The sequence below is a fragment of the Caenorhabditis briggsae genome (assembly GCF_000004555.2).
Source record: "Caenorhabditis briggsae complete genome, chrIV, whole genome shotgun sequence".
In the NCBI taxonomy this organism is placed as follows: Eukaryota; Metazoa; Nematoda; class Chromadorea; order Rhabditida; family Rhabditidae; genus Caenorhabditis; species Caenorhabditis briggsae.
Window position 1 is genome coordinate 13743448 of NC_013487.2, and position 13024 is coordinate 13756471.

At 32.4% G+C, this 13024-nt stretch overlaps 1 protein-coding gene across 1 annotated transcript; it reads left to right on the forward strand.

Moving 5' to 3' along the window:
• Positions 1-4282: 4282 nt before the first annotated feature.
• On the forward strand, positions 4283-8433 carry CBG18476 (the record flags this gene model as incomplete). Its single annotated transcript, XM_002634575.1, has 6 exons — positions 4283-4508; positions 5558-5757; positions 5852-5943; positions 7088-7201; positions 7454-7792; positions 8367-8433. The coding sequence occupies 6 exons, from the start codon at positions 4283-4285 to the stop codon at positions 8431-8433; spliced, it is 1038 nt and encodes a 345-aa protein (XP_002634621.1).
• Positions 8434-13024: the final 4591 nt, after the last annotated feature.

The following is a 13024-nucleotide window of genomic DNA, read 5'->3' on the forward strand; positions in this document are numbered from 1 at the left end:
TTTGAGAGGTTTGAAAAAAAATTCAGAAATTCAGAAATTCAGAAATTCAGAAATTCAGAAATTCAGAAATTCAGAAATTCAGAAATTCAGAAATTCAGAAATTCAGAAATTCAGAAATTCAGAAATTCAGAAATTCAGAAATTCAGAAATTCAGAAATTCAGAAATTCAGAAATTCAGAAATTCAGAAATTCAGAAATTCAGAAATTCAGAAATTCAGAAATTCAGAAATTCAGAAATTCAGAAATTCAGAAATTCAGAAATTCAGAAATTCAGAAATTCAGAAATTCAGAAATTCAGAAATTCAGAAATTCAGAAATTCAGAAATTCAGAAATTCAGAAATTCAGAAATTCAGAAATTTAGAAATTCAGAAATTCAGAAATTCAGAAATTCAGAAATTCAGAAATTCAGAAGTTCAGAAATTCAGAAATTCAGAATAAAAATTCAAGAAGCTTTTTCAAATCGTTTCAATTTGAAATTTAAATTTTTCATAGATTTTTTGAAACAGTAAAAAAGGTTCCATTATTTTTAAATTTACAATTATTTTCCAATTTTCTGAAATTCGAAAATAACGCGTCAACGTGTTTGCATACGCAGCATGGTACTTTACGACAAACTACTCACTGAAGGCACGACCGGTTAGCTCGGACAGCTGTCGGTCGGTGGTCGGTGATTTTCGACCGACCGAAATGGGAGTCTTGTTCGAAAAATGTGTTCTTTGTTTTCAGTTTCTCCTTCCTGTCATAATTGTGTTGACTTTTTTTCTGTGATTTTTTTCTCACTACCAGAATAATCTCATTATTTCTTTCTGATTTTTTTCTCCCTGAAATTTCTTCATTTGGCTTTTTTTTCGAAAAAAAAAACGAAAAAATGTTCCGGGTGGTAAAAAATTTTATTTTAAAAAAAAGAAATTTCAGAAAAAAGTTTTAAAGAAGATCAAAAAGGATAGAGTTTCCCCAAAAAAACACCAATAGAAAAATTTTTGAAACATTAATTTTTTATATTTTCACTGTTTCAAAAATTAGGTTTTGTAGACAGGTACTGTTTTTGATGATATGGTAAAAACAACCTCATTTTTAAGCTTTTGCGATTATTTTTTCTAGAAAATCAAGTTTGAAGTTTCCAAAAATCCAAAAAATGACTGTTTCAAAAAATTTGAAAAGTGAGATTTTTTTCTCAAAAACGATCACTCTCTTCAAAAAACACATTACTAGCAAAAAACTTAAATATGCCAAAAATCTCATATTCCATCTGGTCTAGAAAGCCTAAAAGCTTTTTCTTTGAAATCAGAAAATAACATTATTTTTTTTCCGGAAAATCATTTAATGTTTTTTCTAAAAAAAGAAAAAGAAATAAATATTTTTAAAATGTCTAGCTTTGCTCACAAAAATTAGGTTTTTTTGGAGTTTCTTAATTTTTTTAGATTTTCGAGGTCATGGCCTAATTTTCGGATTTCCTAGGTCATACCTAACTTTCGGGTTTAGGTCATGACTTAATTTTTGGTTTTGCTAGAGAGTGCCCCAAATTTTTGGATTTTCTATGCCATGACATAAATTTTGGATTTTCTTGGTCATGACCTAATTCTTTGGATTTTCTAGGTCGTGACCTAACTTTTCTGTTTTCTACGTCATGACCTTTGGGTTCTCAGGTCATCTTTTTTTGGATTTTCAGGAGTATTCCAATCCTCGAAGCCTATTTTTTCTGTTTCAAAAATCTTTAAAAGCCTTGATCACTTATTTTTTGGCTTCCTTATCTTTTTTTTTCTGTGCTAATTACACTTTTTCTCTCCTCATTATTTGACTTTTCTCTTTTTTTTCTTATCCATTTTCCAAACAAAAAGAGTCCGCATCATTAAATTTTCCCATCAAAAAAAAAACCGAAAATTTGTCCTCTTCTTCATTCCATTCATCCTAAAAAATGTACATTTCTTTTCTCTGACATTTGCTCTTTGAGCCGGTGGCTCCGTCCTAAAAGGGGGCGGAGTCTAGAGGGATTTGGATATGTAATCCCTAGCTCTCTAGTAGTCCTAGTCGTGTTCTTCTGAATCATTTACTAGTCAGAGATGTCTCTTTTTTTGCTGTTTCGTGGGGAAACATTATTTTTACTGAAAGAAACGCGTAAATTTAGGTAATCAGAAGTGCAAAACTCTACTTTTTAATTCCCTTTTTCTTGAGATTTTTCTTTTCGAGGCTTTCAGAAAGTCGAAAAATATTTTCTGTTTCAGAAAAAAATTTAATTTTTTTTCTCTGATTTTTTCGAGATTTGGGAATAAAGATGGCTCCTCAAAATTTATAAATTTAATATTTTTATAAATTAGTTTTAAATCATCAAACGTTTTAGTTTACAGTTCAATATCTGAATAAGTATGAATTGAAATTTTTTTAAATTTTTTAAAAATCTGATAAAATCAACGTTTTATGTTGTAAAATTTAGGAAACTTAAAGGAGGCCAGACACCAAAAAAAAAAGTTTTCCTGATATTTTGCATAGAGAACCCCCCATGAGGGGTTGAACTCATGACAGGCAGCTCAGGGGTACAGCGCTGCTACCGGCTGAGCTACGGGGGCGCGAAGGCGCCTGACGACCGATGGTCTACATAAGCGCGGCGCGATTTCGTCCCCCGAACTGTCCCCCGAAATTTTTGCTGTCTCGCCTCCTTTAATAATGTTATTTTTTCTGAATTTTTTCATTGCTATTATAACAAAACAAAAACTTTTAAAAACCGAATAATTTCAAAAAATCTTGAAACAGCAATTAAATTTTTTTTGGTTCAAAAAATTCCTGTTTCAGAATTCGAATATCATATCTAAGTTTGGTAAAAAAAAATGATTGGATGCATATATTTTTTGGGCGGAGCTTTATAATTTTGATTTTCAACAAAAATCAAAAAGCGCTTTTTTACCATAGTATTACTGTATGTTCGTGTTCTAGTGCATTCCCATGAATATGAAAATTCATTTACGAATTAGTCTAAAAATAATCGAGATACGTTTTTCGGAAAATTGAAACAGAAAATTTTTGGGAAAATAACTTTTTGTTAAAAAATTACAGTTTCGAAATTCAAATATTCTATCATTTCAGTTGAAATGGATCATAGAAAAATCATAGAATAGAAAATTAAAAAACTTTTTTTTGCAATAAATTTTCTTTTCAAGTTTATAATTTTTTCTGTTTCAAAAAATCCAAAAAACTTCGAAAATGTATTTTTATTGTTTAGAAAACCAATCTTGTAAAAAAACGTATCATTGGAAAATGAACGCCGGCGTTCATTTTCTCAGTATCAAAATATCTATGAAAAATTGACAAAAGTCAGTGAAAGCCAAGAAAATGAATTTGTGAAAAAATATTTTTGGTTACGGTAATTGTAGTTGTGGGACCTTCGGCCACGGCCACCGGCCTTTTTCTTCCATATGTATCTCCGATTTCATAACTCGTCTAGTAGTCTGAACATTAAAAAGAATATTTAAATTTTTTCCGGATTTTTTGAAACAGGAAAAAACTTGATAAAACCTTTTTTTATTCTTCAAGCGTTTTCAGTCAATTTTAGCAATATCAAAGTATCCATGAAAAATTGGATTAGGTTACTGTAGTTTTCGTTAAGTGACCTAAAATTTTTCGAGCCAGATGAATATATTCATTACAATTTTAAAATTTCAGTCATAAAAAAATTGTCTGTTTCAAAAATGTTTTATCTACCTTTTCTTCAATCTTCCATTGATTCATCGGCAAATATCTGAAAAACTAGGAATGTTTTGAAACTCTGAAAATGCAAAATTTCGAATCTAGGCCTGTTTTACACCTTCCAAAAATTTCAAAGCGATCGGAAACTTGGCTGCCTAGCTTCAGACTCCTGAAAATTGTCAAAAATGACCGAAAATCAATTGAATAATACGTTTTTCTCCCACAGCTCCGAGTTTAGAACTTGTCGTAGTAGTCTGAACAATATGTACAGCGCTCATTTCACTTCTTAAATTGTTTCTGGAATTAGTTGAAACAGAAAAAATCATAAAGTCATGAAAGGATTTATTTTTTGATTTTTGATGCGTTTTCAGTCATTTTTTTATAGCACTGTCAAAAACGAAAAAAATTAGATTAGGTTACTGTAGATATCGTTGTGGGACCTTCGATTTTTCTCTGCCAGATAAATATGTCCCTTAAAATTTAACTTTTTCACTAATCGAATTTTTTGCTTGTTTCAATAATTGTTCATTCATTTATTCTTCAATTTTTCCTTGATTCTCGCAATTTTTCTAATAATTCTTTTACTCTAAATTTTTTTCAGAAATGAACAATGTGGAGCACATGAAACTATGGATGTTCATCTCGCAATGTCAGTTTTGGATCATTCTTTGTACAGTGCTCATTTCACTTCTTCTAGTCGCCAAAGCGTTTTTCAATTTGATCAAACGGAAACGATCCAATTATTTCAAATTTTTGACTTGTATCATTGTGGCCAATGTGATAACGCTACTGATTATTCTATTCGATATACTCAATTTTTCGTTTAAAGGTGAACAAAATTCGAACTGCAAGCCTTTTGTTCAGTCGAGCCACTGCTAATTTTTTTCTCAAAAATATTACCTATTAGGCTGAAACTCAATAATTAAGAAAACCAGTAATTTTTTAAAAAATCAGAAAAAATCCAAACATCTTTGTTTAACTAAAAACTGGTTGAAAATAAAATAAGTGGAATTTTTCAAACATCGAATTCAACAAAATTCAGAAATTCAGAAAATCTGAACTCATCATAAAAAAAGGAAATCGGTAAAAAATTACTATTTCAAAAAATAACTTTAATTCTTAAGCAATAAACTTTTATTAGTTTTTTGATCTGAATCGATAGCCCGTTATTTCCAGTTATTTCGAAAATTCCAGAAAAATGGCTAAGAAACTAGCCAAAATTAATAAAAACTAATCAAAATTTCGTGTTTCACCAGATGTCCGCTAGCTAATTAAAAATCGCCTTACAATTAGATAGTTTCACATATAGATTTTTGAACGGATTTGTAATATGTCTAGTTACTTAAATTGAACAATTCTGGAAAAATGGTTTAAAGGTGGGGGGACATGAGAAAAATAATGTTGTCGAAATTTCGTTTAAATATGCTCCTCGAGGAGTTGAACTTGTCGAGGCGAGTGTTGAAGGTGCGGCGCCGCAACCGACTGAGCCACGCGGGCAAAGAGAAAGCGCACGCCCGATTGCATACATAAAGGCGAGGACGACAGCTGTACGCAGAGTGACATTAAGCGTTGTACACCGTTACGGTAGAATGCATACTCTGGCCCCAAAAATCCCCCGTAAAATCTCCTGTCCCCCCACCTTTAAAACTAGCCAAAATTAGAAAAAATTGGCCAAAGATTGTCTGTTTCACCAGGGTTCCAAATTAACGAATGATATTTTGAAACACTCAAGAATTTGCTCCTTTACGACAATTGAAATGAATGTATTCCGAGAATACCGAACCATCCATCTTTAAATGTGTGTTTCAGCCTAATGGAAAATGAATGAAAATCTCAAAATTTTTGAATCCAAGTCTTCAATTTTAAAACATCTTTCAGGAACCCTCGTTTGCAAGTTACAACATTTTATCTCAAACAGTGCTGCCTGTTTTATCAACTGGATTTGGCTCTGCTTATTTTCACAGCGATTTTTCATTCTTTTCTACCCAATGAAGCGCTCTTCAAGAGGATTTTTTGGTTTCATGAGGTCCGGAAAGAAATTGGTTTTGGCTACAGCGTGTTTTGCGATTCTGACGCAGGTAAAATAGAATCCGGATGATCCATGATTAAGGGTACAAAATGTTGAGAAGCAAATCAAATTAACATTTCTTTAGATTACAAATATTCTTTCAGAGTTGGTCGTTGATATTTATCGAAGAAGTGACAATGCTCACTGATGACGAGCAGTTGATTGGTGTCTGTGAAAGGGATGTTGATATCATGAGGTGAGCAATGGAACAGAAGGAAATCAAGGGCAAATTTTTTTTCCAAAAATTGCAGTTTCAGAAAATAACTTTAAACGTTTAAATGACCGTTATTTCCATTAAAGACCTTTCAATTATTTAAGCTCAATTATCTTATTTCCTGTGAAAGATATCGAAAAGTGGAAAACTAACAAAATGGTTCTGATTTTATGACAAACCTTTTATCAGTTAGCAGATTTTTGATATTTCTCATAGTGACCGAGATAAATTGTCTCAAAGTTGACACATGGAGGGGTCTAATGTTTTACGTTTAACCTTTTCGTATATGCTGTAAACGAATGACATCTAAATCAAAAATCAAAAAAATCGTAATTCCGGTGACAATATTTTTTTTTGCAATATTTAAATTTTGAAACAGTGTTTTTTTTTAGTTAACCTTATTGGTTTTCAAAATTTGAGTTCAATTATCTCATTTCTTGTAGAAGGTTTGAAAACTTGTAAACTATAAAAACATTGTTGATTTTATAACAAACACTTTATCAGTTGACAGATTTCTGATCTTTTAACGGAATTAAGGTAATTGAGCCCAAATAAGGCCATATGATAGTTGTATAAATTTTTTCAAGTTTTTTCAAGCTAGGATGAATCGCTATCAAACAGTCTCCAGAAATGATCTTTTTGAAACAGCGAAAATTTGAATATTCAAAAAATATTTGCTAGAATGACTCTAACAAGAGAAGGATGTAAAAAAATAAATCTTTGGACCACAAATCTTTTAAATCTGGCTGATGATTAATGATAACAGTACCAGACAAAAGTGTATCATATGCTGATTTTGTTCAGTGAAACATAGTCAATTTTGGAGTCGTGATTTCCTATTCCACTGCAAACCGGGTTTTCAAAGTTTTCGTTCGTAGTAATCGTTAACTTTATAATTTTTTTGAAACAGTAACAAATTTTTCTAGTCAGGTGACGTGACGTTCTCCCGGCTCAAAATTCAACTACATGCTAAACTTTGCTAAAAATTGATTTTTCAGTGAAAAATGAACGAAAAATTTTGTTGCAGTTTGAATTTTAGTGAGCTTAAGATAACGGGTACAGGTGCTGAGCAAAAAAAAAAGAAAACTCACTCAACGAAACCAATTTTGAAACAGTTAAATTTCAGCGATTTCGGCTACCGAATTCTGGCAATTGGAGAAGCACTGGTCACTTATGCGGTCCCGTTTTTGTTAACAATTGCAATGGATATAGCTGTTCTTTATCAAACAGCGAATTCCAGGTATGTCTTCTACTTGAGAAAATCTTATTAAATCTCAAATCTAATTAGAAATCTAATTCTTAAATCTCATTAGAAAGTTTGTGATTTTATTGATGAAAAAAAAATTAATATGATTGAGAGTAGTCCTCAATATTAGGGAAATTTGGAAACAGCAAAAACTTTATCTACAGTTTCAGTGAAATTTTGAAAAACAGAGAGAAAAGCATAGGATATTAACACCACTCCACTATGTCATTTATCTCTTATTTTCAGTTTCGTGGTGATGTCCGCTGAGAACATACGCTCTGAAAATAGTGCCCTCCTTCATGTAAACGAAACTGTAAAAATCCAGTCTTCCCAATCAATAAAACAATCAAATCGTCGACGTCATCAAGCAATGAGGCGATGTTTAATGATGGCAACAATTCAAGTTTCACTCAATGCACCGTATTACACTTTACAACTTTGTGATGAAATATTCAGTCTGAGGACATCACACACTCAACTTTATTTATATGCAGATGCTATTTTATATTTCATCTACTTGTCACAATTTGCTATGATTTATTTTTATACGAATTTGTTGGTTTCGCCGAGAGGAAAAAGTTGTCGGTGAGTTTTTTTTTCGTTCATATCAAGGAAACCTTACTAACTTTTATTTTAATATTTTTGGTACTATTCAAAACTTGAAACAGTGGTTTTTGGAAATTCAGTGAACCTATCAGAGATGAGAGGAATAAAAATTTTGAAAATCCGGAAGAAGGAATAAGGAATGAAAATAAAAAATCCGAAACACGGAAGAAGGAATAAGGAACAACATTTTGAAAATCCGGAAGAAGGAAGAAGGAATAAGGAATTCCGCTCATCTCTGGAACCTATTAGAACGACATTCTACATTTTACCTTTGAGATCGAACATCTCAATTTCTGTAAGAGATATCACAAAATTGCCTATTGATCAAGTATTGGTGATAATATGATAACAATTTTATCAGTTCACAGGTTTTTTGATATCTCTCATGGAAAACGAGGTAACTGAACTTAAAATCTAAGCCCATAAAATTCAGATTTTAATTTTTTTTTTCAACATTTGAAAGTGATTTTTTGAATTTTATGAAAATCAGTATGAAGAGAGTGGAATTTTTGAGAAAATAGGATTCCCATTTTTTTCAAATTCTTTTTTTCAGCCAACCCCCAAAAATGCCACTCAGCTGTACTACGAGCCTCACTAGGACCGAGTACACATCGGTTTAATATTTCTGTTTTATTTTAATTTATATTTTTGATCTCTACCCCGAATTCTTGTACAAGTAAACTGTGATCACATACCTTTAATTAACTAATTTATTTTTGTGATAAACGATTTTGGATTTTGGATGAATTTAAAAAAAACATGAATGAATGGAAAGCAAAGTGAAGATTTGAAACAGAAAGTTTGAAAGATGAAAAAGTGGTTGACGTTGGCCGGTGAAGTAGGTGAAAAGGGTACGGTAGCCAGACAATAAAGTGAAATGTGTAAACACTGATCATCATATACAGCGACGAATGAATGAAGAATATAGAATAAAAAAACACAAAATTTTGAAACAGAAACTTTAATAGGTGGGAGTGAAACAAACTTCCAAATTTTGTCAATACAAGACCCTTGATTCTGCAATCAGCTGAGCTTCCAAAAATCGGTTGCCGAACAATGACTTGAGGAAAGGGTTACGGTAGCCAAACGATAAAGTGGAATGTGTAAACGCCGATCATTGTACAAAAATGCAAACTATCGTCTATAAAGCCTCCAAAGCTTTCCTGCACATCTTTTTTGATTGTTATAATTTAGAAAAACCAAATTTTGAACAAAGTTTCTGAAAATAAATTCTTGAATGATTAATAAAAAAGAAATACAACAATTACTGTTTCATAAAATTTACAAAAGTTTCAAGCATTTGGTGATAGCATTCTCAAAAAAAATGTATTCTGTGATTCTGAAACAAAATTGAGAGATTCACGAAATTCCGGAACAAGATCATAAATTAATCATTTGAGTTTATTATCATTGTCTCACAAAATTTGCCCGAAACTGTAATAAAAACTTTTTTCGCCATTTCTAATTTTCTCTAAATTTTAAGACTCCTCATTCTCTATTCGTCCTGTTCTTCTACGGCTACAGTCTGAAAGTTTGCTCCTAGGGCACTACTCTGATATTCTTCGGAGTCGAATAGCAAAAGTTTATAATACTGCCGAAATTTGAAAACAAATTGATAGCCTTTCAGAATTTTCTAGGAACCTATGACTTTGAAAATGTTAACAGGTGCTTAAAACGTGTGGTCAAATTTCTGCTTTACAACTATTAACATTTTAAAAAGAAACATAGATTTTGGAGTTTCTTCAAACAGAGAAATTTTTTACTGTTTCAGAACGATTGTAAAATTTGTTCAGTTACGATTGCAACTCTTCCAAATTCAGCTCAAATGAATTTTATTACGTGAGAGAGAGAGAGAGAGAGAGAGAGAGTCATAATAATAATGTTCTTCTGTTATTATTTCGTCTACTTATCACAACTATTGAAAATAGTGAATGGAAAACAAGGAAAATTTTTGAAACAGAAAGTTTAAAATGTAGCTACGATAAAGTGAAATTTGTAAACACTGATCATTATATATAGCGACGAATGAATGAAGAGAGTAGCATAAGTGGAAATAACACAGTTTTTTGAAACAGAAACTTAAACTCCACTTCAAGAAACAGAAGCAGAAACTCCACTTCAAGGATGATGATAGCATGCAGAAGGCTCTCCATATTGCCATTGTTTGCTGCACCGTCCAACCGATTGGTCTCCGTCGCCAACGCAAGTACCATATCAATGGAAGAGATTACGATCTCAACATTGCTTCTCTTTGCCACTGTGTCAGCAGCAGCTCCTGGAAGAGATTCTGCACAAAGATCGTCGTTGACTTCGAGACGGTTGGTACTAACAAAGGAATGGATTACAAAAAGTTCCCGTACTATATGAAGTATGGAGGCTTCTGGCTAAAAGGAACTGACAAGGTTCCACCTTCTAAGTACACTACGGACAATCTTGATGACACTCGTGAGTTCACTCCAATGGAGAATGAGAGAAACTTAATTTATTATGTTTATTTGATGTGTCATTTTAGTGTTTTACTTAAAAAAAAAGGTGGGAGTGAAACAGGCTTCCAAACTTTGTCAAGCTTCTTGACGCTGCTATCGGCTTAGCTTCCAAAAATCGGTTGCCGACCAATGACGTGGAAAAGGGTTACAGTAGCCAGACGACAGAATGAAATGTGTGAACACCGATTATTGTACACCGTGACGCAAAAATGCACCCTATCACCTAAAAAGCCTCAAATGCTTTCCTGTGCATCTTTTTTGATTGTCATGTTTAGAAAAACCAAATTTTGAAAAAAAAAGTTTCTAACCGAAAACCAGTGCAAAAATGATTCATAAAAAAGAAATGTAAAAATTTCCATTTCAAAAAGTTTAGAAGAGTTTCAAGCATTATTGAAAGCCGATTCTGAAACAAAACTGAGAGATTCATAAAAATCGGACAAAAACCATAAATCCATCATTTTAGGTTTCTATGATTGTCTTGCAAAATATCACTGAAACTGTAATGAATAATTATTGCCGTTTCCAACTTTTCCTAAAACGTATTGTAATCTTTACGATTCATTCCGTTACCTGCTTTCAATGGTGAAAGTCTCATAAATTGCTCCTTGAAACTTCTAAGATCACTATTCTGATATTTTCAGAAATCAAAAAACAAAGTTTTATGATTTCGGTAAATCTTTTAAAAAACTATTGAGATCCTTTCACAAGTCTCGGTTAAAAGAAGGTTGGAAGATGTAAAAAAACTGTTTCTCAAATTTTAAAAACGCAAAGTTTTGATTCATTAAATAATACTTCTTCTTGTCCCAAATCTAAAGAAAACGTTTATAAGTTTGGCAAAAAATGAATGAAGTTTTTTTCGTTGTGGTACAGGCTTGTCTACAATACCGTATAATCACATTTTCTAGTGATTAACTGAGATCTCATACCTTTAATCAACTAATTTCGCTATGGTTTTTCTGTGATAAAGTTTCCTAGATATACAACAAATTGAAACAACAAGAATGAACGAAAAACAAACACAATTTTTGAAACAGAAAGTTTTAAAATGTCGCTACTGGTATATCTCCTGTGCTTTACTGGTGGAGTATGTGAGAGGGGTATGGTAGCCAGACGACGAAGTGAAATGTGTGAACACCGATTAATCACGATTTCATAAAATTTACAAGAGTTTTGAGCATTATTCAAAGCTATTAGACACGAAAGAAGATTTAAAAAGGGCTATAAAACTATAGCGATTCACACATTCACCACACAAAATGTCACTGAAACTGAAATAAATAATTTTTGCTGTTTCTAATTTTCCCTACTTTTCAAGGACTCCTCATTTTCATTCTTCATGGGTTTTCGCTCTCAAAGAACGCAAATTGTTTTCAGAAACTACTAGGTCACTATTCAGATAGTTTCAGGCAGGGCTGTCGAAAATGACGGCCGGCCGAAGCCGCGGCCCAAAAGCCGAGGGGCCGGAAGGCCGCGGCTTTTATTTTTGAAAGCGACAACGCGGCCGAAAAGCCGGCCTCGGCTGGCCGGCCGTGCGGGGTCGAGGGAAACTTCATTCGAAATAAAAATGCTCACCAGAACATGGAAAATCGGTTAAAAAATAATGATTTTTCAAATGGGAGTATCTAACATGAAAAATATTTATTTTTGTGACTCAAGGGAACACTAGAGAGGCAATTAAATAGAAGTCATAATTTGTAAATTTCGAATTTTTCTACATTTTTCCATTATTTTTCATCATTCATATTTTCGAAACTACTTGTCAAAAAAAATCTGCACAAAATCAGAAAGAAAAGTTAATGTTTTTGTTGAAAACCCATAGTTGCGTCTTAATTTTTTTAAACGACGGCCGGCCGAGGCCGCGGCCGCGGGGCCGGGGCGGTATTAAAAAAGTTTTTCATCGCGGCCGGCCGCCCGAGCCGTGAAGGAGGTCAGCCGCGGCCGGCCGTTTGACAGCCCTGGTTTCAGGAATCAAAAAACAAAGTTTTTCGATTTCGGTAAATCTTAAAAAAAACAATTCAGATCCTTTCAGAAGTTTCGATTGAAAAAAGGTTGGAAGATTTAAAAAACTGTTTCTCAATTTATAATTTACGTTTTACGTTTTTATCATTTTCTCACAAAATTCCACTGAAAGTTTAATCAATAATTTTTGCTGTGTCTAATTTTCCCTAATTTTTTACGACTTCTCATTCTCTTGGTTTTTGTGCTCAAAGACCCACAAATTGCTCCCTGAAACTTCTAGGTCACTATTCTGATATTTTCCGGAATTAAAAAACAAATTTTCGAGATAGAGGCAAAATTTATAAAAAAGAGATTTCGGAATTTTTTAAGAAACGGATCAGCTTCTAGACATTTTCAGATTATCAGGTTTTCAGAGAATGAAATTGAATGCCCTGGATTTCCGGATAATTTGTTTGCACCTAAAAAACTGATAAGCTGTCTAGACCAGATGAAACATGAGATTGTTGTGATTGCGATAGTGTAATCAAGGTTTTAAAGGGAAAATTAGATTTCGGAAATTTTTGAAACAGTGAAATTTTTTACTTTTTCAAAATTATTTCAAAAAATTTCAGTTACAACAGCAAAACAATGTCTGATGTAATATTTTTAAATTTTAATTGCACTCAAAATCGGTTCAAAAGAATTTTATCATGTGATACACACGAAAGCAATAGGATTTGAAAAAAGAAAGAGTATCATAATAGAAATGTTCTTCTTGTTATTTTAT